Source organism: Barbatula barbatula (assembly GCF_947034865.1).
Source record: "Barbatula barbatula genome assembly, chromosome: 17".
Taxonomy (NCBI): Eukaryota; Metazoa; Chordata; class Actinopteri; order Cypriniformes; family Nemacheilidae; genus Barbatula; species Barbatula barbatula.
In genome coordinates this window covers 13,404,668-13,430,471 of record NC_136780.1, presented here as the reverse complement: position 1 = coordinate 13,430,471, position 25,804 = coordinate 13,404,668, and the positions used below count along the sequence as shown (strand labels likewise).

Genomic DNA, 25,804 nt, shown 5'->3' with positions numbered 1-25,804 from the left:
GAGAGAGGATGGACACTTCATCACTCTGGAGTTGCACATGGTGAGAGGCGGCGGGCTAGTGTGGGTTTGCTTATAGCCCCCCAGCTCTCCCGCCATGTGTTGGAGTTTACCCCGGTGAACGAGAGGGACGTTTCCCTGCGCCTACGGGTCGGGGTTAGGTCTCTCACTGTTGTTTGTGCCTACTGGCCAAACGGCAGTGCAGAGTACCCGACCTTCTTGGAGTCTCTGGGAGGGGTGCTGGAAAGTGCTCCGATCGGGGACTCCATCGTCCTACTGGGGGACTTCGAAGTAAGGGAAGTAAGGGAAACCGTCAAGCTGAAGAAGGAGTACTATTGGGCCTGGTTGGCTTGTGGGACTCCTGAGGCAGCTGACGGGTACCGGCAGGCCAAGCGGACTGCTGCCCGGGTGGTTGTGGAGGCAAAAACTCGGGCCTGGGAGGAGTTTGGTGAGGCCATGGAGAAGGACTATCGACTGGCCTCGAAGAGATTCTGGCAAACCGTCCGGCGCCTCAGGAGAGGGAAACAGTGCCCTACCAACACTGTTTACAGTGGAGGTGGGAAGCTGTTGACCTCAACAGGGGATGTCGTCGGACGGTGGAAGGAGTACTTCGAGGATCTCCTCAATCCCACCGTCACGTCTTCCACTGAGGAAGCAGAGGCCGAGGGCTCAGAGGTGGACTCGTCCATCACCCAAGCCGAAGTCACTGAGGTAGTCAAGAATCTCCTCAGTGGCAAGGCTCCGGGGGTGGATGAGATTCGCCCTGAGTACCTCTAGTCTCTGGATGTTGTGGGGCTGTCTTGGCTGACACGCCTCTGCAGCATCGCGTGGCGGTCGGGGACAGTGCCTCTGGGATGGCAAACCGGGGTGGTGGTCCCTCTTTTTAAGAAGGGGGACCGGAGGGTGTGTTCCAACTACAGGGGGATCACACTTCTCAGACTCCCCGGGAAAGTCTATGCCAGGGTACTGGAAAGGAGAATACGGCCGATAGTAGAACCTCGGATTCAGGAGGAACAGTGTGGTTTTCGTCTGGGCCGTGGAACGCTGAACCAGCTCTACACCCTCTACAGAGTGCTGGAGGGTTCATGGGAGTTTGCCCAACCAATCCACGTGTGTTTTGTGGATTTGGAGAAGGCATTCGACTGTGTCCCTCGCGGCATCCTGTGGAGGGTGCTTCGGGAGTATGGGGTCGGTGGTCCTTTGCTAAGGGCTGTCAGGTCCCTGTGCGACCGAAGCAGGAGCTTGGTTCGCATTGCCGGCAGTAAGTCGGACTTGTTCCCAGTGCATGTCGGACTCCGGCAGGGCTGCCCTTTGTCGCCGGTTCTGTTCGTAATTTTTATGGACAGAATTTCTAGGCGCAGCCATGGGCCGGAGGGTGTCAGGTTTGGGGACCACACGATTTCGTCTCTGCTATTTGCGGATGATGTTGTTTTGTTGGCCCCTTCAAACCAGGACCTTCAGCATGCATTGGGATGGTTTACAGCCGAGTGTGAAGCGGCTGGAATGAAAATCAGTACCTCTAAATCCGAGGCCATGGTCCTCAGTCGGAAAAGGGTGGCTTGCCCACTTCAGGTTGGCCTGGGAACGCCTCGGTGTCCCCCCGGAAGAGCTAGAGGAAGTGTCTAGGGTGAAGGATGTCTGGGCATCTCTACTTAGACTGCTGCCCCCGCGACCCGTCCCCGGATAAAGCGGAAGAAAATGGATGGATGGATGGACTTCTGAAACAGCGGCTTGTTCGTATGCTGCCAAGCCTGATTTAAAGTTGTTATTGCCACATGACACAATGCCTCTTATAGTAATAAATTACCAGGGTAATAATTAAAGCCTGTTAATGAATATCCGGCTGTCACAACATTAAGGAGCTGCATGTAAACAAAATACTGTATGTGTCATTTTTCTTACTCATTACAAACCTTGTCCTATCGGATGCTTACTGGAGATGTACAATATCGCATGCAGTCACTGTTGGCAACAAGTACTGTACAGTACTGTTGGTTACTCGTGACGGAATATTAACTGTGAAATTGTCTTTACATACTAAAATAATTTGTTTGGGTAATTGAGGTCCTAACAGTCCTTTTTTGTGGTAGCACACCCACTCTTTCTCTCTTTATAAAAACCTTGTGTTTCAGCCACGAGAGGCCAGTGAGGCGACACACACACATGCACACAAAACCTTAGCAATTCTGTTGCCATGGAAACAGCTGCGCTGTATCCCTGTCGCCGCGGGAAAAGGGCTCCCTAGGCGGCGAGTGCTCAGTGTTTCTGTAGAGAGGCAAAGCCAGGGCTGGTGTCTCAAGCGTGCTGCATATGCCACTCTTTTGTGCAGAAATGATGGGTGTGGTCAGATGGCAGCGCAAATGCTGAGCCTTGACTCAGAAAATAAACGACAGGAATTAATTTATTTGGGATCTGTTACGAGTGTTTGATTTGTCTGTAACCCCCATGGTCTGTTGATGTGACTTGCTCTTGCGTTTTGGGGTGCCGGAGACATGTAGAAACACAATGCGTTTGAATAAACTGAATAATGAAGATAAGATGAGAAATTATTCCATTATTTATTTACTATCATGGCGTTCAAAAACTGCACAACTTTCTTCTGTCGTAAACAAAATAAGATATTTTGAGAAATCTCAGTGGTTTTGTGTTCATACAATGGAGGTCAACGGGGGACCTTACTGTTTGGTTTCCAACATTCTTCAAAATATCTTCTTTTGTGATCTGCAGAAGAAAGAAAGTCATTCATGTTTTTGGGGTGAACTATCCCTTTAAAATCAGTTCTTGTACGGTTAGTGAAATCGAATGGTATATTATCTAAAATTTCAATGATATACTTGGTCCCATAAACCTCACAAACATTAAATGCGTAAGAGGCCATTATCTCATTTCTCTTTTTTCTGTCACTTTTCCTCAATGTGTGTTCGTGTGAGACAGAAGCTCTGTAAGGGGCAGATGTTACTGGATCTGGTGTGCGAACATCTCAACCTGCTGGAGAAGGACTACTTTGGCTTGACCTTCAGTGACACAGAGAGTCAAAAGGTCAGAGTTCACCTTTTGTCATCCTTCACTGCTTCTCTTATTCAATGGTGTAATTAGTTTATAATGACAAATCATTATACAATAAACAAAGGGGTCATTTGCTAAATAACACAAAATGTCACAAATATTTGTTTTATTCTGAATGTTTTATTAATATCAATCAAACTGAAGTTGGATTGTTTTGATTAAGGAAAAATACAGCTAACTTACACAATAAAACAAAATAAAAACACGATAACACAATAAAAGCATGATTTTGAAAATAAAACAAAAAGGTACTGTATACTGTATCTATCTGTTTTTGCAAGTAACTCTTCAATTGCAGTCCACAGAGAACACATTCAAGGTGGGTGTATATTCTCATGGTACGTTATTTCTTTTCTAAATACCACGTCCTATTACTTATCATTTCTTATTTAAATACCAAACTTTGAATGTCAGTGACCCTGAATATACTATTTCCTTTGGGAACCCCTTCCTGAAATATATGCAGCTATATTTTTTCATGCATACAGTGCCGTTTATATCATTTATACTGTAAGTGTGACTCTCAGTCATTCGAAAACCACTTTAAATAAATGTATCGATTGACTCACGGTTAACATGTACAGTAGTCAAATGCAAACACATTTTCTTTCATTTGTAACTAGGCAACAGAGGATGTTGCCCTACGCGGGTGACATGCTGTGAACAAGAAGAATCCGTTGTTTTCCACGTACATACTGACACAAGCTCTTTTTCTAAACATGCACCATCACGGCCTCTGTTGTGCACATAATATGAGATGATGGTGCTTGTTAAGTGGCTTTACGGTCTTGAGAATCAGTCATTAGTGCAAGATTTGATTGACAGAACCGTTCTTGTTCAAACTCCAGAATCTGCCTGAGCCACCGCACCTCACTAGATTCCCTCGGTCTAGTTCCACTTGATTGTTTTGCTCAGTGGTTTCTTGTGAACGCTGCTATTACCAGCTGGGATCTTTGCCAGGCCAGCGAAGCTGATAGACTGCAGTTTGAAATGTGAACGATTTTCGTTTCAAAACCACATGCATCAAACGTCGGGGAGAGAAACTTGCGGAGAGCGCAAGACGCTAGTGCGATGCAGTAGCATATGTGGGTACATTTTTCAAAGGTGATGGGGAAGATTTATGTCACGACATTTTTTCGTATCAGGCTGATACAAATAACCATAGAAAATGAGGTTGAGTGGAGGAAAGAACAGTGATTTCGTAGGCAATTTTCAGTTGTAATTGATGGATGTCGATACTGTGAGATGGGAACGAGGCACTTTCTATTCATTTCATCTAGGCCGAGGTGAGCTGACGTTAAACGTTTTCAAGTGTCACCAAGCTTTGGGTGACCTTACTGAAGTGCGGCGTGGGGAGATGACATTTGTCTACTCTTTTACTCTTCCTTGAATATTAATGCACTGACCATTTCATAGAATATGTATGAGGCGATTGCTCCTGCAGAGCCACTGAATCTTTTGTTATTTTTTTAAATCTGGTTTTCTTCTGTTTTTCAGCATTGGCTCGATCCTTCGAAAGAAATCAAGAAGCAAATTCGTGGTAAGTGTAATGAACATAAAAGACTCTGGCTTTGTAAGCTCATCCGAGTGAGTCTGATCAATGTGTGTTTTTTAGTGGGTCCCTGGTATTTCTACTTCGCTGTCAAGTTTTATCCACCCGATCCATCTCAGCTGATTGAAGACATCACGCGGTAAGTTCATCGTCACGCGTTGCGACTTTTGTTCCACCGATAGGATTTGCAAAATTATCAATTGTTTTGTCCCCATGTGTCATTGGTCTGATAAGTAGTCCCAAAATAAGGGCATTGGTTGAGCCTGTTGTGCTGGTGAAAATGCTTCAATGTTTTGAGTCACAGCGTTCACACTTTTAGGGAAAAACTGCTTATATATGGCTTGACTACAGAAGATAGATAATCATTATTAGACAGATTTATCTCCTCCACCCAGCTATCCTATCTTTGTCTTATCTTTGAGAGTTGTGAATTATTCTCATGTACTTATTGTTTCCCTTTCCCCCACATGGTAACAATGTTCCCCTCCAGGTTTCATTGTAAGATTGAATATAATAAAAATTTGTATGTAAATCGCATTATGGTAGAGGTTGATGAATGCTTCTTTAAAGGTGAATCATAAAGGTCAACCTTTGCAGAATTCAATATAATGATACGTCTATAACCGCTCAGCAGCATGAGACATATTACAAGATCCAAGTCCAACAGTGATAGGTTTAGGATAACTTATTTATTCACTTAATATATTTTCTAGACTGTAGAATAATAAAAAAACGAATAAAAAAGATTATGTGATGTCACTGTACCATTCTGTTCCCATGCCTGTTTTCCTTAGCATCCCCATTGGACTCAATCTCCCATCATCCCTCACCTGTCCCTGGTTTGCCATCCCCTCCAGTCTTCCCATGCATTCGTTGTCCTTTCTCTGTTTATGTTTGTAGCATTGGGTGCCACTTGCTAAATGAAGCAAAGTTTCTGCTGTTTTTCCAACACTGAATCTAATAACACGTTCTTTTTATGGTTTTCAGAAGATGAGGATTTGTTAAAACCGGTTACCTTGTGAAAAACTGTATGTTTTCATATATTGATTATAGTTGAGTATTTCATCTTATTTAAAAACAAGCATTTTTCTACATACAGCTCATTTTTCTGGGTTCCCTTAGAAATGTTCCTAACAGATTTGTAGACGTATACGTGTGGGCTGTTGTTTGACATGTTTTGTTGTGTGTGGACAGGTTTTACCTGTGTCTGCAGCTGAGGGAGGATATACTGTCAGGACGTTTACCCTGCTCATTCGTCACTCACGCTCTGCTGGGCTCCTACGCCGTTCAGGCTGAGCTGGGAGATTACGACCCGGAGGAACACGCGCCCGACTACATCAGCGACTTCCGCTTCGCCCCTAATCAGACCCGTGAGCTGGAGGAGAGGGTGATGGAGCTCCACCGCACCTACCGGTGAGACGAGATGACCTCTGCAGGGAGCTGTGATCACAGATATTAGTGAACTGCAGCACAAGTGCTCAACAGAAGAAATATTCAGCCACATCTCATAATGATGTTTTTACACTTAAAAATGCGATGTTATAAATATTTCTTTAAAAATGTCTTGTGCTTAGGGGCATGAGTCCTGCAGAGGCTGAAATCAACTTCCTGGAGAACGCCAAGAAGCTCTCCATGTATGGTGTTGATCTTCATCATGCTAAGGTAAGAGGCTGTAGATACGTTTCAGTTTCTTTTATGTACAGGAAACTCAAAATGCACAAATGAAATATACACTAGACCAGCGGTTCCCAAACTTTTTTTCCTGCGCACCCCCTTCTATGTCCCAACAGGGTTGGCGCACCCCCAATCCCCACTTAAAAAAAAACGCAACAAAGATTTGTTTTATCGCCATATAAAGACTCATGTTTAATCATGCGCAAAAAAACAAAACACGCATGACAATAACATCAACAAAATTTCAATATAATACAACAACTTTTTTGCCTCTTTCACTCCAATCATACACTCCACCATCTCTTTGGCCGCTGGCAAACACACGTCTTCGGCAATTGTGTGCGGCAGCCCCTTTCTCCCCACTCTGTAACTGAGTAGATATGACGCCCGTAATGCGTCTTTCGTAGACCCAACGCATGAATGAAACTGCATTTTTTTTTGGCTTTTCTGTAACTCCTCCAACTTTGCTTTAAAAAATGTAAGGGGCTTTTGGCTTAAATTGCCATGTTTCGTGTGCAGATGACGACGGAGATAAGACGGCTTCAGACAGCTGTTTGCTAGAACTTCACTGCACAACACGCACTGAGGCTTCGGGCAATCTGTATCGCCGATCCAAGTGAAGCCCAGACTCAGATAATTGTCATCATATTTCCTTTTTTTTTTCCCTGTCTGGTGTTCACCCTCATCACCTCTTTTTTGCCATCTCCTTCCCTCCTCTTCGGTTTCCTGCGGCGCATCTTCTGACTCCCGCTCATTTTCTTTCTCTATTCTCTCCGTCTCTGTTGCCTCCAAATCCTCACTCTCTCTTGGTCCCTCTCCTCCTTCGTGACTGACAACTTTATCATAAGACGTCCTACTTGACAGTTTCCCTGATTTCAGCCAGTTAAGCATATTTATAATATGGAATGAATGAAACGAGTTGGCAGCATATAGCCTAGCGGCTGCAGTGCATGAAAGAAGAGCAGTGTAGAAACGTAGAAGACAGCTGCAGTCTTCTTCTACGTTTCTATCAAAAACTAATAAATTATAGTTTTTTATTTAAAATAAAAGCGATTACAAAGGAAATGTTTACTGTTCATGTTTTTTTATTGTATGGAAAAATCCCACTTAAAAAAACAGATCGCCATTACATTTTTCCTCTCGCGCACCCCCTGGTGGCAGCTCGCGTACCCCTGGGGGTGCGCGTACCACACTTTGGGAATCCCTGCACTAGACTAATGTTGCTCATGTTTTTGTTAGGGGTCTTGTGGAAGCACGACAATTTTTTTTAAATCACCACAGCCATAAAAATGTATGAATAAACACTTCAACTTTATTAAAAGCAACATAGATGGCATATGGTTCGTTTGATATATGGGTCAATGACGTACTGCATAAAGATTTTCGACATGCCAATTTTATACTACAAATAAATCATATGTATTGCAGTTATTCAAACATTAAGAATGTGATAAATGCAGATTCAAATGGCTCATATCCTTAAACAAATGTCATGTGGTGCAACCGTGATTTATTTTTAATTAATTCATTTCATTAAAGTGTTTAGAAGCAAAGTATTTTCATATCTTTGTGTTTTTGTGTAAGTAATCCTCTCATAATTTTGTCTTCCTAAATGAACAAACATTTGAGCAAAATGAACAAACTTATTTTTCCTGAAAATTGCACACAACTTATATAAATGTTTGAAAAAACACCATTCAAACATTCATATTTCTGCCACAAAAACATATGTATTTTGTTTTAATATTATTGGTCGCACTACACGATAAGTGGTCTTTGACCCTTATATACAGTATATTAATAGCATGTGTTCTTTCTTCTGCAGAACACGAATGCTGGTAACCGAACAGCGGCGGTACCAATTTACTTCTGTTATAGGGACACAAAAGCAATGCAAGTGAATGGGTACCGCTGCTGTTCGGTTACCAACATTCTTCAAAATATCTTCTTTTGTGTTCTCCAGAAGAAAGAAAAGTTATTCATATTTAGCTTAGCATTGTGAATTGGGATGAAGACTAGTTTGAACACTTCTACACTAATGTTTTTAGGTATTTGTTTAAAACTGTTTAATTCGACCCAAAATCATTACGGTTTGCAACGTTAAATGTTTTGTACGTTTTGTTTGCATTTGTGTGTGCGTGGTAAAGGACTCTGAAGGCATTGACATCATGCTGGGAGTGTGCGCCAGTGGCCTTTTAATCTACAGGGACCGTCTGCGTATAAACCGTTTTGCCTGGCCCAAGATCCTTAAAATATCCTACAAGAGAAGCAACTTCTACATCAAGATCCGCCCTGGAGAGGTAGAGAAAAAGGTCTTTTGAGATTTTCCAGGTTTTTCTTGTTGGACATCGCTTGCAGATGCATGTTGCAGCACTCTCTAGATAAGGCCGTCGCGCCGAGACTAATAGCGTGGGCGAGAAAAACGGGCGTATAATTGGCATGATGTGATTTTATTAGAAAAGAATGGGAAGTTTTCCGAGCATGTGGAATTCCCGTACAGGCATTCAAAAATGAGCCCGTCCTCTAAAGGCCCGTGTGGGTGTTCTTCCACAAAAGATTCACACAAAAGCAATGAAATATTTCTTAAGCACATTTCTAATTACGCCACTTAAAATGAATTATTTCTCAACAAACACTGTTTATATTGTTTGAGGTTCTGCTCTTTAGTGTTCAGAGCCGCTGAGTGTGGAGAGAAGAAGAGGGTTTTAAACATTAGGCTGAGCTTTGAACATTTTTGCCTAGTGGGCACAGAGAGAAACAGAGAGAGGGAGAGATAAGCACAAACTAAATGGATATGGGGTTAGGACAGAATTCAAGCTTGAAGAAAGAGATTTTGCAGAGGTTTTTATTAAGCGCTAAAGAGTCTGGGGTTGCGTCAGCGTCGCTTTCTCTGGCTGCGCTCTCACAAAGGAATTCTCTGCCCCGGCACAAAAGCATCGCTGTTTTTTTTACTCTGCCTATTATGTGTAAGGGTCAGATATGAATGCTTAACAATATTTCAGTGACTTTATTTGAAATTCTTTTCCGGTCGGTATCTTATCAATGCAATGGGCATGATTCTGTGAGCCTTGTGGATATTAATATTTTCCGTCATTGTTATTGAAATTCTCTACAGCACTCTTTTGAAATTCGCACGCCGTGCTGTTTGGATCAGTTTGAAGGCGCACAGAATTACAGCCTGCCGTTTGATAGCTTCAGCAGCAAACAGATTTTACACTTTGTCAAATTGCCTGTCAAGTAACACGCTACCCCTCTGCTTTCCCTTCACACCCCTTACTTTTCCCCCAATCACATGCCCACACTCCCCTGCACCTCAGTACGAGCAGTTTGAGAGCACTATCGGCTTCAAGCTGCCCAACCATCGTGCCTCTAAGCGCTTGTGGAAGGTCTGCATTGAACACCACACCTTCTTCAGGTAGGCCTGCACTGACCCACCACCCCTGCCACAGCACCGAGCACTGAGAATGATGCACGTTTTCCTCTTTTGTTGTTTGTTTGCACCTTTATTCATTTAGAGTCTGAAACTTGTGGTCTTAAAACCTCTGAAAATCTTATACAGTAAAAGGGATTTAGTCTAAATGATTTATGGTTCTGCGTAGCCAAGTACCCTACGCCATAGTCTGCTGCGCACCTCTCCAAAAATGTCAACTCGACACGGATCGCAAGCACTGCGATTGGTCTGCTTGAACCCTCTCCCTTCAGGTCAAAAAACTCTCCAATAGCGATTGGTTTAATCATGCGCATTTCCCAATGAATTATCTCGAAAAATAATTCTGTATTTAACAACTCTAGCTGCAAAAGTAACTGTTTACTTGCCGTCATCACTGCTTACACAACAAACCGCTTCTTCTTCGGCTCTTGTCTTGGTTACACAAGCAACACGCCTCTGGACACTGATGCCTATGGCCATTGCCTATCGACACGGACAATGACGCACAAAACAGGCGTGTTGCCTACGGCGTAGGTCCGACGCAGAAGTTCAAAACACGCTTTAGCGTGTTTTTGGATTTAGAATAGATCACAGTCTAGGTCCATTGTACGTTTTGTAATAGTTACATAAATCATTCATCTGCACATTATACTGCAAACTAGTGTGGGGAACTTCTCATTAGGTAACACATTTAAACAAGTTAAATTCAATTTCTGGCTTTGGAAAAAAGGGAAAAATAAGTTAAACACTTCATTTTTGGATGTTTTAAATAAGATACTTGGACTGACAGCTCAGGATAGGGTTGAATCATACATTTGTGAGTTCTTACTTATCTTGGTGCGTAAAGTCCACACTAGAGGCTTAGTAGTTTTAGTTCATTTGTAACTTAGTATTTTATTCGGTTGCACAATTTTTTCAAGGCAGAATGTAGCTAGTACTGTAGGTCAGAAGGTCTCCATAAAGTAATGCGTAGTTGCGTAATGTTTACCATCAAAATTGCCATCGCAACTTTTAAATTTGTGATCTGTTGTGTTGCAGTGCTTTCATTGAATGGTTCTTCGTGGAACCAAAATTGCGGCATCACTGTAAAGAACTTTTTAAGCACATTCATTTTTAAGAGTGTGCTCCTTTACGTCAAAACTACGCTAAGATGTAACTTTCAAACAGCTGGTTCAACCAACCCCTGCATCTTAGAGGACCTGGGGCCTCATTTATAAAATGTTGCGTAGAAAGTGTCCTAAATTAGATTTTCGATAATTTCTCAAAATGCGTATGATTCATTGAACGAACGTACGCACAGAAAACGCGTGTCACCTCTCTATCAGATGTGAAATCTGTAAATCACAAATGATCGTGAAATTGCGCGAAGATGAAATATTTCAGATTTCCGCTTTAAAATGATGTCTAAATAATTTAATTGATATATGAAAGAGCAATTGTCAACGTCCAAATCATATACAAGAGGCAAGAGTGACTAATATTTCCAAAAATACGCAGCACTCGGCCAAGCAAAATTGCATACGTCCGCTCAGACCCAGACGTGGCGCTATGCACTTTTCAACTTCAAAGACCGTTTTTATAAATATTGAACGTTGCCGTGGATTTTTGCGTACGCACACTTTTTGATCAAATCTGTGCGTACAGTTTATAAATGAGGCCCCTGGTCTTGACTTCAGCTCTAATAATAGCATAAAAAATTTGCAAACATTTACAGTTATTCCAACTTTTTTTATTCTTTCTCGTACGTTTTCCAGACACTGTTTCTGCTTCATGTGCCTCTCCTGTAGGTTGGTCTCTCCTGAGCCTCCTCCGAAAGGTTTTCTTGTGATCGGCTCAAAGTTTCGCTACAGTGGGCGGACCCAAGCTCAGACTCGTCAGGCTAGTTCTTTGATTGACAGGCCAGCTCCTCACTTTGAACGATCGATTAGTAGGAGGTACCTGCTGTCTCGCAGTATAGATGGAGGTAAAAAACGAACATTTTTGTTAGCAATCATTTGAGACGCTTTATGTCTGGTTGACCTTCAAAATGAATCCACCACGTGCCAATAACCTTCATCCTCACACCTTACGGGCTCACACTATGTTTCGAACAAACTAAATTTGTCAGCACATATGCTTGTGAGACTTTGTTTTTAGATTCAACAGGATACCAACCCATGTTGTATTTCCTTGCGACTCTTTTAGAATCTGCTTTAGGGGACACCATGGACCGACTCTCCCAGCACACCTCCTGTGAGCCTGTGCCCAATCTTCCCAGAGATGAGGACCAGGATTACCTTGATCCCAGTCTAGATCCGGACCTGGATCACGATCATGAAGCTGAAGATCTGCGGCTGGAGAGTCACTCCACCCCCTCTAGAATGGTGGAGCTCAAGGTTCTGTGCACACAACGGCAATTAACTTTAACATCTATTTGATTTATTTTCTTGTTTTGGCTATTCTGTAACTTGGAGGTTAGTTCACCTAAAAATGACATTTACTCAGCCTCGAGTTGTTTCAAACAAGTATACATTGTATTGTTGCACTTTGGAAGAAAGTTTGGAACCGAACCGAACCATTGACTTCCATAGTAGGAAACGAAACCACTATGTAGTTATTGGGGCCCCAGAATGGTTTGGTTTCCTACATTATTTTAAAAATGTCTTTTGTGTTCAACAACAAGGGGGTGAGTCAATGATGACATAATTTTCATTTTTGGGTCAACTATCCCTTTAAAGCTATGTTTTAATACGCAAAACTATTCAATAGCGTGTTTTAGTACCTTTTTGTGGTTTAATTAATTGTATATTTGTAGATATAATAGGATATTAAACTATTGTGAAACCGATTTTCATATACATTGTATATATATATATATATATAAAATGATGCAAAGTATACATAAACAAAGAAAAATCACTTTAACCTCTGTGGCAGTCAAAGCAAGCTAAAGCTTGTATGAATATTTTTATTTGCATTATAGATGAAAATTGTAAAGGTTCTCCCAAAAAACATGAAACAATTCCAAACACAACATGTTACCCCTGACTAAAGGCCTGTTCACACTATGAACGATAACTATACTCTGATAGTGCTCCCAACAATATCAATCCTACTCTGTTTAAAAAAAAAAAAAAAAATCCTTTAATTTTTTAAAGATATTGTTCTTGTCTGAACAGGCCTTTACACGTCCCTGGCTGGTCCTTCAGATTAACATTAATCAGACTTCCTCTTTAAAACATACTGCAGTCCTAATCTTTAACATATTTCTATGCTTGCCTGTAACATCTATATAAATTGAATTTGCCTTCCTCTAACGCCTTCCAAATCCACCATGGCCTGTTCGCTGATATCCTCAATCTAATTCAGATTCTGCACTGTTCTCCCCCCTAACCCTTCACTGCTGTTCTCTAACTATCGCTTTTCTCTTTATCGTCTCACGGACAGAGGGAGGAGGCAGGTTCTCCTGTAGACTCTAAGACAGAGGTATTTTTTTGGTCTGAAGTACTTATCTGTTTGTCTATCTGTCATTGTCTGATATGCTCTCCAAATCTGCCTACACACTGCCGCATGGCTTTAGAGTGCCTTGATGAAGAAAGAGACGGGATTCCTACTGAAATCAGATCATGTGTTTTTCCAGTCGATGTAGACTTCATGACTCGTCTTGAGATCCAAATGGGACCATTGTTCATGGCACAATTATATTGGTTTAGTGGTTCTTTGTAATCTTTGGAAAGCAAGAAGTGTGATGTATAGATTCAAAATTATGCGTTTTTATTACATTTGTTCTTAAAGTCAACATGAAACAAGAATGAATCCATGAACTTTCTTAATTTGTTATTTCAAAGGAAAGAAATAGCCCTCTAAATAAATCTATATGAAATAGATCTAAATAAAATAGATCATTTTATTTCATTACGTTAATGCATTTGGCAGGTGCCAAATTCTAAGTGAATTTTACCCTAAGCTTTATTCTCATCATAGGGCAAACGTAAGGTAGAGAAGGTGAAGATCCCATGCATCTGTGCAGTGTGTGTGTTTGAGAAAGAGTCCAGCGCTCTTAATGTAGTTTGCCTGCGGTTGTGGCAATGTGCCGGTTACTCCGTTCCTCTGCTTAAGCTCATGATCGAATGGTGAAGGGTAAATCTGAAGCACATACAGACTGCTCACTGTCACTGCAATACTAAGGCTCATGTTGCAGGTGAATGCAGGCTTTTTAAAATCTTTCCACTATATAGTAGTTAACGCAATAATTTAATGTCACTTAATGTTAATGTAATAAAGACAGCAGCAATAACATACCTAGCTTTTAATGTTCTATTTTAAGTGTATAGTTGCATCACGTATGATGAATTTATTTTACAAGAGATATAAGAGAGATTATCTACAAAGGATCCTGGATGCTGATTGGTGTTTAACGGTGGTTATGAATTTAATGGGGTTATGAAATTAATATGATTTAATGTTTGTATCACTGTGTTTTTGACATATATACTGATGACATCAGTATTTTTATATTTGGAAAGCCATGCTGTATGTAATATATATATATATATATATACTGTATATATAAAACTTTATTTAGATGAAGAAATGCTTCTGAAAATCGAATTCGAAGGACAATAATTGCCCCTCCATTTAACTGAATTTATATTTAGGTTTTGCTATGTTTTAGAGTGAAACATTTCATGATCCAGCCAACTATAGATCAATTAAAGGAGCAATGTGGAGATTTTAGCGACATCTATCGGTGAGGTTACGAATGGCAAAAAATGGCTCACTCCACCCCTCCCTTTCGAAACACTACGGTAGCTGATACAGGACTAAGATGTCGTCACGTTTTCGCTTCTTTACCGAAGGAGACGATGTATTTATTAAACCCGCTCTGAAGGCATAGTTATTATTATAATGATTATATTATTATACTAACTATAGTTTATTATATTGCATTTCTGTCAATAGATCCTCCAAAAAGTTACACACAGCTTTAAAAGATCTCGTATTGTTAAATCTACCAAACCGTTCACTTTGAAATACATTGCATAGGCTTCAATGCCATTTCATGTTGACTTTAAGAATTTCTTATTTAACCTTGATTATTATTCTGAATATCACAGCAGGGACTCTTTGTAATCTTACATGGGAAATAAGGCATAGTCTAAGAAACAGGGGTATTATATCCCAGATAAGCCTCATATGTTGCTATGTTGCTGTTGATTTAGTCTAGAGGCTGAATGTTTTATGTATCGATTTCTGTCATAGCTGTTTTGTAGATCAGTTATATTATTTATCCATGCTTGCAGATAATTTCCAGTACATGCCAGTCTTCACCTCATAAAACATGTACAGTATGAATAAATTGAAGAAAGCTCAGGGGATTTGTGTCACTGGATTGGATCTATCGTTTTATTCTATTGTACATGTGTATGTGACTAAGCAGAATTTAAACCTCCGGGGCAGTGACACAACTCTCTTTCACTATCTGTACTTCCACTGCAAACATCGACGTCTGTATAAGATTTCCTTTTCTGTTTGGCTGCCTGCTTTATAAATTCAACCATGCTTTGCTTCTCTGTCTCTAATACCTCCCTTTGCCTCCGTTCCTTGGCTTGCACCATACCCTCCCCTTCCACCACCCCTTTTTCCCAGTCGGACCAGGACTTGGCCCCACGTCCTAAACAGGAGGTACTGTTTTTCATAGACCCACTGCCTGAATGTGTTTGTAGTTTGTCTTTTTGTAGTCATCTTCTTGTGGATGTAACAGAAGCGGAGACGCAGGTCCATCTGACATTTTGTTTGTTATCTGCACCAGGATGATGTTTAAAGTGCTGCTTTTGTCACTGGAAAAACTATATAGTGACTCATTGCTGTTCCAAGAACAGGGCTGATTTTGACAAATGTTTGATTTGTTTGATTTGATTTTACAGCGTGACACAAAAAAACCCCAGTGTCTTTAATCTTCAGTCAAATGATTCTATGATTCTCCATTTGTATTTCAATCAATTCTGTAGCATATCATATAGTTATTTTAGACGTTTTTATTTTGTATAATGTAAATTTTTTCACCGGGAGGCCTAAAGAATGAACATACACATATTTGTCCTCCAGTGAAACCATCCTTAGCAGAAGGTAAGTGCTGCTACCCACTGACCTGTTTGTTTTATAGCAGTTCCTGGATAAACCAGAAGACGTGTTGCAGAAACATCAAGCCAGCATCAACGAGCTGAAGCGAGCCCTGAGAGAGCCAAACAGCAAGCTTGTTCACAGAGAGAAACGTCTCTCTGGAGCTTCATCCGGCAGCACTCCTGAGAAAAAATCTGTGAGTAGCCGATCCCTACAAGGGAGACGTGTGTCAACTTCTAAAAAGCAAAATGTTTTATAATTACTTCTATTTTTGTTATGAAAGAGCTTTGAAATTTCTGATCCAGATTAGTTAGATTTTTATCAGTAGTAGTGCTACTTTGTTATTTATGCACTTTTTTCTGTAACTAATCTTTGTTTAAGTGGATGCTGGTGAACCATTTCATGTCATGGCTCTGTTCAAGTATTAGTAATGATTCTGAACCTCAATTGAAGCTGGCTGTGGAGTGGTTTATTTGAACACAGCATGAATTCATTTTTCAAATGAATGTTAGAAAGGCAAGACTGTTGCCTTAAAATAAAAGTTAATGCCATTTTAAATCATTCTGATGGGTTACGTAAACTATTCCTTTTTAGTTTTTTCAAAACATCCGTTCAACATTTACATAAATCACAACTTAATAGCATGAGTTTTACCTCCAGGCATCTCTTAGCATACTGAACACAAGATTTGCGCTATGCAAGTTACAATAGAGTTTATTGGGGCACTGATAGGCCATTTAAACTGTTCACTCTATTGATATATAGGCCTCAGAGGAGTTCCTATTGATTGAGAAGCAAGATGGTTGTCAAAGAGACCTGTCCCTCAGTAAAAAAGAGGAAAAGAGCAGGAGTCCTAGAGTAGCTTTGTTAGCCAATGGATTCAACAGAGAGACAGACGACAGAACGGGAGAGAAAATCCTCGCCCCACACAGCGACACAAAAGAAAAACACAGTGTGTCCAAAAGGACCTCTGCAGAAACGATCTTATCACCAGAGAAGCCCCTGAGAAATAGAGCTAAAAGCCCCGCTTTAAGGTACAACTATTTCCAAGGTGCTGGTTCTTTGCAGGAGAAAGCGTATGATAATGGGCACCTGCAGAACAGATGTTTGTCAGAGAATGTGTTTCATGGAAATGGATACGATGAATATGCAACAGAAAAACATTGGGTCAAAAAAAGAAACAATCAAATGGGTGGAACCTGTGGAGAAGATGAGAGTGGAAATCAGGACGTGGAGAAAAGCTTTGGTGAGGCTTCTCCCAATGCAGCTATAGACAAACATATGAGAAACCGATATCATGAAAGCAGATGGGAGAACCAAACCTCAGATACAGAGCCAGACATCAGATCTACCACCGTACAGATGCAAATCCCTAAAACAGGAACTGGAGATATTACGGCGAAAAGTGCAAAAGTCCAGAGACATGACTCCAGTGCCAGCGACACATCGCAGTCTGAGGTGAAGCGAATAGTCCCCCTAAAGCCTGAGAGGTCAAAAAAGCTGAAAGGCAATAAACCGTCCAAGCTACAAGGACAACCAAGTCAGAAAAGCAGTTCAGAATCATTTGACGAAGGGGAGAAGTCTAAGGAAGAGCAAATTGCTTGTGAGGGAAATGGAACGTCCGCTAAGCAAGAAGTGTCCCATAATTGTCACAACAGAGAAGTCAGAGAATACACCCCGCAGTATCTTCAAGACAGGCACCAATTACGGGATTTCCAAAACAACGCTGACAACAGACTTAGTATTGAACAAGATCACTTTCTGTTTGAAGATCCGTCCTCTATGTTTGACTTTGCGAGCAATTCAACGTTTTCAGCCTTCGATCAGATTCCCCATTTGTACCCACTCGTAAAATCCCAGAGGCCGAGAGATGCACGCACCAAACAGATCCCCAAAAGTGATTCCAACAACAGCCTTCACAAGAGCTCAAGCGTGGAATCTTCCAAGAGAAAATCAGTGGTAACAACTGCTTGATATATGCTTGTCATTCACAGGAACTAAAGCATCGCATGAAACTGCACATCCATTGTAGTTTTGCATATCGCACATAGCAATAAAGCATAAGCACCTGTTTCTGAGGGCATTTTAGGAGAATAGTGTTTTTACCATTGGCTGATTGAGGTGAAGTACTAAAACCGCTGTCTGATTGGATGAGGATGTGCCACCTCCTTTTCCTCGCCCACCTCCACACAGCTCAACATTTGCTTGCAAATTTAAGAAAACACTTAGGATCTTCTACATAATCTCCATCGCTTAAGCTTCAGGCTTCCGTTCCACTAACTTTTCACATGGCGTGCGGTCTTTCCTTCCAACATTCTTTCTCTAGTTCTCTATTACCAGGCATGTAGTCGTTGCAAGGAATCAAAAGCCTGTGCACCATGCCGTTATGCTAAAATGCCATTTTTGCAAACCAGAGGGCTTGTGCACTTGTGCAAAGTATGACTTTCAAAAATGGCCATGTTACTGCTCATGAGACAGTATCTGAAAGTTGATTTAACACGGAATGGTTTTAGCTGGTGTTTCGGAAGATAATATACCCTGATTCATACTGCAAGAATTCAGATTTGCCACTGAATAAAAAAAAAAATATATTTTTCAAAAGTGTGGGCAGCCTTGAGGTTTTAGATTTGTTTTGACCAATTAGCCTGTTTGATAGAGCAGTTGAAACAGTCACTAGCTAAAATCATCCAAAAAGAGTTTGATACAAAGAAATGCTGGTAAACCTTTAGTCTGGCAGTACAACGACTGGACTTGAAGTTCCAGACCCTCATTGGGTATCACGATGTTAGATGATTTCACCTTGGTTTCTTCAGCGGCACTTAGTGCCAGATTGCACCCTGTTGTCACATTCTAGTTTAACTTTTAATTGTCATGGTGCAATTTGCTGTAGTTCACACTGTTTAAGACGTCTCGTTTGTATCAATGTATCGGTCAGTGTAACCGATCAGTCGCTAATGTTTGCTATTTGATTCAGGGCCTAATCTGGGCTCCTTTCCTGTTATCTCAAATTTCAGTGCACTAACTTTGCATTGCTCTTCCTATTATCTCATCTCACATTCCAGGAGCCCCTTCCCACCCCAGCAATTCATGCGGAACCTCAGGAGGAAGCCCAGGTGCCTCATTTTTCCACTCATCTCACCTACCACTACCTCCTTGCTAATCCACAAGCTCTTTTACATTTCACATAAACAGCCTTCTGTCTTCAGCTCTCGCCATAACAGCATGAAATTAATTGCATGATCCACAACCATCCCACTCCGAAATCCGACACAGAACTGTCTCTTATTGCATCCAACACATTGATTCCTTGGCACTGTGTTAGCAAGTTCAAGGCTTGCCTCAATTAGCATGAATCTAACACAAAATTGTCAAAACAAAACATCTGTAATGAAACAGATATGGCTGCTGAGGAATAACATAGGAACTACAAACATGCAGTAAAGTGCAGTATAATGGGGGACATGTCCCATAACATGGACCTTGTAGTATTTTAGTCCTTCCTCAGAGACACGTAATGCTTCTTCATTAGGAATATGTCAGTTTGTCTCCTGAACTAATCCCTGCATCCCTACTAGCCTCTTTAACCATCAGCCATTCTAAGTGTGTCACAAGCTTCCTGTCTAGTATTGTCTTGTTTTGTATGTTTTTCAGTCAACATTTGCTCTTGTGGCACAGCTGGTTCCTTGCACCAAGATCAGCTTTTTTTTCTGCTTCTTCAGAGAGAGCCCTGGGAGAGACGCCTGGGATCGGTGTCAGAAGATGACCCCGACCTGGACGCTCTTTACCTGAAGGAGACCCACCTGGGCATTGAGCGCAAATGCTCGAGTATCACCGTCAGCTCAACGTCGAGCCTGGAAGCCGAGGTGGACTTCACCGTCCTCATGGACTTTCAAACGGGCATCGAGGAGTTTTCTAGAGGCATGTCCGAGCTGGGAGAGAAGGACTTCTCGTCTGAGTTTGGCTTCTCTGAGCGGTCCACCCATCCAGCGTTTATACTGGGAGCAGATCCTATCTACTTTCCTGAAGACAGACCAGTGGAAGTACTGAGGCCAATAGAGAAACCCAAACCCGTCGTAGAGCAGAAGCCCCCGGAGGAACGTAAACCAGAGGTAGATAAGCATCCTTTCTGTTTCAATTGAAGTGGCTGGCTCACCCAATCACCTGCTGGAAATGTGGGATGTGTAAATGTGCTAAAGATTGCAATCACATACCATTTTATTATTTCTCACGTTCTACAGGGCATATCAGAGCACCGCATGAAATTACATTGGAATTTGAGTTCATGATTGATGCTAATTCCATTCCATTTGACGCTCCCTTCTATAGTTGAATATCTTTCAGTTCAGGTTTGATTTTTAGATTTTTGTCATTTCATCTTATTTGTTTCTTTTTCTTTGACCCATGACTCATCGTATGCTGCCCCGTCTTCCTAAATCTGGTGATCAGTTTTGAGTTATAACTTTGTGTTTCATTTCTTTTCCAAGCCTTTCGTACCCAAGAAAGCTCCACGGTCGGTAAAAACCGCTCAAGCCCTAAGGAAAGACTCTACAGAACAAGCTAATGCCCAGTCGATGAGGCTTGAGAGCTCTGAATCGCCCCTGATCCAGCCTCTCAGCAGAGAGAGCAATGAAATCATTGCCTCCAGGGCTCTGAGGAAGACTGAGGTCAAGATCGAGACGCAGCCCAATGGTTCTGAGGTCACAACAACCATAATGGAGATCGCAGACCCGGTAGAGACCTTTTGGCTCATCATGCTTTACTGGGGAAATTTCACAGTATAAGTTAGAAGAACATGCTGTGAAGATGATTGCGTGTCAATTACCATCAATTACTTAAGTGTCTGAGTAATTACCTGCCTCTCTATTTGCTGTTATAGGACCATGGTATGAGCAGCATGCGAGAGGCTGCATACTCAATGGTAGAGAGGGTTTCTCCTGTAAGTGATCTTTAAACTCAAAACTTATTTCTATAAAAATCTTCAGCTAACGTGCAAGGTGGTATGATAATTTTTTTTGCTTAACAATGGCTTAATTTATATTATTGTATAGGTGAACCTGGGATCATTAGGAAGAGAAGGTTCTCCTCTAATGGTAACTGAGAACGTAACGTCGGCCACTACAACTCATGTTACTAAGGTATCAGAAATGGACTGTAGCCTTGTGTTTAGAGTTTGTTTTGACTTTCCAGTTTGAAAATGTTGGTTAACATTTACGTTTTTGTTTAACAGACCGTGAAAGGAGGCTACTCAGAGACAAGAATTGAAAAAAGGATTATCATTACTGGTGATGATGATGTTGATCAAGATCAGGTTTGTGCAGATTTTTTTTGTAATTGGACAACTAATTTAAGAAAAGAAAAAGAGAATATATTTGTTAATTTACTTACACCTGATTTACAATAAATACATAAATGTATATCAGTCTCTAGCCGTAGTGATTGCCCATAGTATTTTCATCTGGAACACAAACTATTTTATATTGAATGTTATCAATTTACAGTACTTGGCTAGTATTATAATTGTTTTTATATTTTATAGTCAAATATATGCAAATTGACTTTTTTATGAAGAGTAAATGTTGTTAAGACTAGTTCATCATTAAATCAGAGTAAAATTCTTTAATTTGTGTCTGTAACATGATTGTGTTGACCTAAAAATATATTATCTTACCTTTTAAGATTTAAAGTAATAGTTCACCCAACAATTTAAATTCTGTCATCATTTACTCACCATCTTGTCATTTCACTTGTACGACTTTCTTTCTTCCACAGAACACAAGAGATACTTTGAAAAATGTTGCTTACCTACACCCATTCACTTGCATTGGTTTTGTGTTCGGTTCCAACATTCTTTAAAACAGCTTCTTTTGAGGAAGAATTGGATCATTTTTGGGCGAACTATCACTTTAAGACATCTGTGAGGTTATTTGAGCTTTAAGATGTTCTTTCTGGAAATCCTTTATTCGATTTATTTCAGTGAACAGAAACTATTGATAACCTTTTTTCTGAAATCTAAATGTTAGAATAAAATTGCAGTTAGGAATCATTTTCTTTAAAATGTTTTGTGAATCCTTATGTTTATAGAATGTTATTCTGAACTAGTTCCTTTAAAAATACAGCGAATTATGCTTTTTATGACATTTTGAGATAAACCTATTTTTCTGTAATGAAAAAGAAAACATAAATAGAAAACATTTCTATAGAAAACATAAAATCATACTAAACTAACTAAATATTTAATCTAAGGATGCATTATATTGTAGAAAATAGAAGGCTATTGCATCATATACAAAAAATGAGGAGACAATTTCCACTTTTCCTTGAATCATCCTTTCTAGATGTATTGTGGCCAGTCTAGTCCAGTGTTTGTTGAATTAATAAAATCAAACCTCAGGAGTGACAAAGTCATCCGACAGCAATGAAAAAAGACTGACAAGACACATGAAAACTGTGATAAAACTCCAGGTTATCATATAAAAATAACTGTCTATCTTTTCCTAAATACATTTAAAAATATTCACTTAAAAGTAAATATGAATATGAAAAAACACAGAGCATCTTCTCTGTTATTTTCACATTTTCTGCAAAATAAATGCAAGGGGAAACAATATTTTTATTAGAAATTTGAAAGAAATATTGTTAGTAGTTCACAGAATGAAACAACAATTTTAACACATACCTATAAATAGTAAATTTTTCAGCAAAGTAAAAGTTCTCCGAAATGGTCTCTTTATTAATTCAGTGGCTGTAGATTGTGACTGCACAGCCGTGAAAAGAACTAGAATGTCTTCAACAATCAGAGTGTATTTTAATAAATGCTAATTAATTAGCATCTCAGAAGACTCATTAGCAATACATAAGCTGCTTGTTTTCCCCATTTAACCTCAGAAATAAATGACTTTTCACAGGCGCTCGCAATGGCAATAAAAGAAGCCAGGCAACAGCACCCTGACATGTTGGTAACCAAGGCTGTAGTTGTCAGGGAAACAGAATCTTCCACTCAAGACCCACATGAGGAATCGAAGGTATTTGTAACTGCCGGTCCCCGCGTGCACAATTATTCCATCCGTTTTTAAAATGCATATTAGGTTTTCACTTCAGTGTTTATCTGTCATATTGGGTTTGCTGGTGTATTGCTTTTTGACAAGAGTGTAATGACGTGCCAAAAGCGGTTCAGTCATCTCAGTGTTAACTCTGCACTGTTTTAAACTACTGTTTAAATATATGACCGGGTTATATTATCTATTTATTTCTGCTTTTCTCTCCATCAGTCCTGATCTTCTCGGTTATTCATCAAGACGTTTCTCAATGACTGCCAGTGGATCATCAACATCTGGAAACCTCTTTCACCAAGCTTCTAGACCCGGGACACCAATTCTTCCACAAACACACACATACACACACACACACACACACACACACACACACACACACACACACACACACACATATGCTGCCTCCCTGATGTCAGGCATATTCCTTCCTATATAATTTCTATTTTGTGTCTACATCTGCTGTGGTAATACGGACATCTGTCCAGGAGGCACAAAATCTCCTCGACTGAGCGATGCTCGGATGGACAGTCTCTTCGTCACATCAATCAGAAGATTTAGTTGCCATCGTAGTCTATAACTCTTTCGTCACAAATGTGAAAACTAACCAGTTGTACTCTAAACAGCGCAACGGTGACCTGTCGCATGAGACAGGGTGCTTTTCGATGAACTTTGCTGAAGATTACACTAAAACCCAAAGTATAGTTCCCTTTTCACGCGTACGCTAGTGACAGCGTACAGTGCGCATGCTGCCAGAATAATCATATGAATAGTATGCGCATCACCGAGATTTTGTTTCCTTGCATACATATGACGCACAGGTCGAGCATGCGCATTACGTTTCTTGCAGTGTCCTGGGAGCATCGATTCATAGATTCAAAACCTGACCTTTGTACTCCCGGAGAATTATTGCAATGTCGTAATGCGCATGAGTTAAAACCGTGTGTACGTATATGATTTAAAGGAAGTATACTGTGCTGTACGCGTACGCTCATGTACACGTAAAAACAAAGTATTCCAAGGGCTTAAGTGGAGCAACAGTAGCATCTGTTGAGTAGTTTTCCCAGAGCTCAAGGAGATGTTACACGGAAGATCTTTTGCAAACACCAAACTGTAGATTAAAGCCTAGTGTACTAGCAGAGAGTTTGTCCATGCTTTATAGATGTTGTTATGTTGCTTTTAGATTCTGAACCTCATCTGCATGTGGCAAAGCATGTGGCAAAGCAGCGTTTCAAATAAACATTTTCATAGACGGTCGAAAAAGCTAAATACAGGGGTCGATCTCCTTGAGCAGTAAAGAACAGATTGTAGAATAAGTAAAATGACCAAACTGCAGTCATCAGTATATATGTCCATATAGGTTTTTAATATGGGCATACAGTATAAGACAATTTCATTTTATTCTGGGAATTCCTCTTTATAAATTGCTGCTTTTAAGTTTTATAGTTTTGACAAAATCACTTTTTTGTTATTGTGGGGCCCGTACATATGCTTCGTAGAGAGAAATAAAAGTAATTTTCAGTGCAAACTTTTCCAATGTACTACTAGTAATCTTTAGATCGTAGATATGAAATATCACAACATTTGACCTGTTTTTTAAATGCACGACAAAATGAAACATATCTGTTTGCTGAATGCTCCGATTCTACATCTAACGTTTAATGGTGAAACATTATTTAAAGCCCAGGGAGTTATATACATGACAAACACAGTTATTGACCAGTGTGTTATATGCATGTGACTCCCTTTAGACTTTATTAGACACGAAAATGATTTACTTTCTAACACGCAGACGATTTTACAAATTCCCAACAGCTCAGCAAGTTCATTGTGTGATTATTGTATTATTTTTCCGCTGCCTCATACAATGCTGTGCCAATGAAAATAATGAAAACAACTTATAAAAGTTCGGGTTTGTAAGATACGATTCCTATCGCTGTGATAAATGTCTGTGCTGAGCCTGTGGCTTGGTTTTCAGTGAAGCGTGACCCGTGAGCCATGATTCTCTTTCCAAATGTTCCTAAAGCAGTAGAAGTGTGTATGTGTTGTAGTGTTATATGGATGAATGAGCTTTGAAAAAACTTAGCGGATTTTAAATTAGAATGAAAGAAAAGCTCTTGATGATAATATTTGCCAATACGGTGAAAGGCTTGTTCTTGTGTATCTATAGGATTTGTTCAGGATCTGTGAATATTGTAACACCTTACACAACTTGCAGACATCAAAAAGGAGACTTGAATCCATACCTTCAGATGATTTCTGAAGACTTAGATGCAGTTCTTGAATATATGAATGAAGTGCCATGTAAAGGTTGAGGGTTGGACTCAACCACAGCATTCTTTCGCCAGTGTGTTTGTCAGAGTTTTGTCTCATTACAAGGCAGCGTCCTTGGTCATGCTGTATATGTCGCATAGAAAACGAACTCTGGAAAACACGTTAACTTTAGAAAACTCTGTCTTCAGCATCGGTTTCCCTAAGATTCCACCTGCCAGCTACTTCTGTTTACACTGCTATCTGGTACTTTCTACTGCTTGATTTTGTGTGTTTGCTGTACAGTGTTCAAAATAAAACAGAGATCCATTCAAGTGTTTAAGCCTCCAATATTTACAGATGTGTACACATTTTGTATTGCTTCTACTGCCCTCATGTGGTTCATGGGAAACACTCTTTTTCAGAAGAAAGCACACAAATAAAATGTAATGAAATATCACGTGAAGTGCAAACCTTCATGAATGTTCACCAAAAAGAAACATTTGTTTTACTCATCATCACGTTATTACGAATCCGTGTACTGTACCTTCTTTTTCTCCAGAAATGAGATTAGATTTTACATGTTCACTCCGCCTCTCAGTAAAACTGCACCTGTCACAAACATTAGAAAGCCACATTGTGAGTTTTTATTACTGATCTGAATTCGAGAGCATCGTTTTCCAA

The 25,804-nt window shown here is 40.3% G+C and overlaps 1 protein-coding gene across 1 annotated transcript in view; it reads left to right on the top strand.

Annotated features, from left to right (window-relative positions):
• The window catches only part of LOC306906234 (band 4.1-like protein 1), a gene marked incomplete at its 5' end in the record, with an annotated part of 28,464 nt that extends 3,011 nt beyond the window's left edge, over positions 1-25,453 (top strand). Inside the window, 20 exons of the mRNA XM_079477452.1 lie at positions 2,932-3,036; positions 4,561-4,603; positions 4,679-4,754; positions 5,810-6,028; positions 6,190-6,277; positions 8,437-8,589; positions 9,607-9,704; positions 11,507-11,682; positions 11,904-12,094; positions 13,146-13,184; positions 15,348-15,383; positions 15,865-16,017; positions 16,587-17,780; positions 19,541-19,930; positions 20,306-20,551; positions 20,698-20,757; positions 20,870-20,956; positions 21,049-21,129; positions 22,727-22,843; positions 23,090-25,453. Coding sequence (XP_079333578.1) covers positions 2,932-3,036; positions 4,561-4,603; positions 4,679-4,754; positions 5,810-6,028; positions 6,190-6,277; positions 8,437-8,589; positions 9,607-9,704; positions 11,507-11,682; positions 11,904-12,094; positions 13,146-13,184; positions 15,348-15,383; positions 15,865-16,017; positions 16,587-17,780; positions 19,541-19,930; positions 20,306-20,551; positions 20,698-20,757; positions 20,870-20,956; positions 21,049-21,129; positions 22,727-22,843; positions 23,090-23,095 — 3,558 coding nt within the window. The 3' untranslated portion in view covers positions 23,096-25,453. The remainder of the gene's footprint in view (positions 1-2,931; positions 3,037-4,560; positions 4,604-4,678; positions 4,755-5,809; positions 6,029-6,189; positions 6,278-8,436; positions 8,590-9,606; positions 9,705-11,506; positions 11,683-11,903; positions 12,095-13,145; positions 13,185-15,347; positions 15,384-15,864; positions 16,018-16,586; positions 17,781-19,540; positions 19,931-20,305; positions 20,552-20,697; positions 20,758-20,869; positions 20,957-21,048; positions 21,130-22,726; positions 22,844-23,089) is intronic.
• Positions 25,454-25,804: the final 351 nt, after the last annotated feature.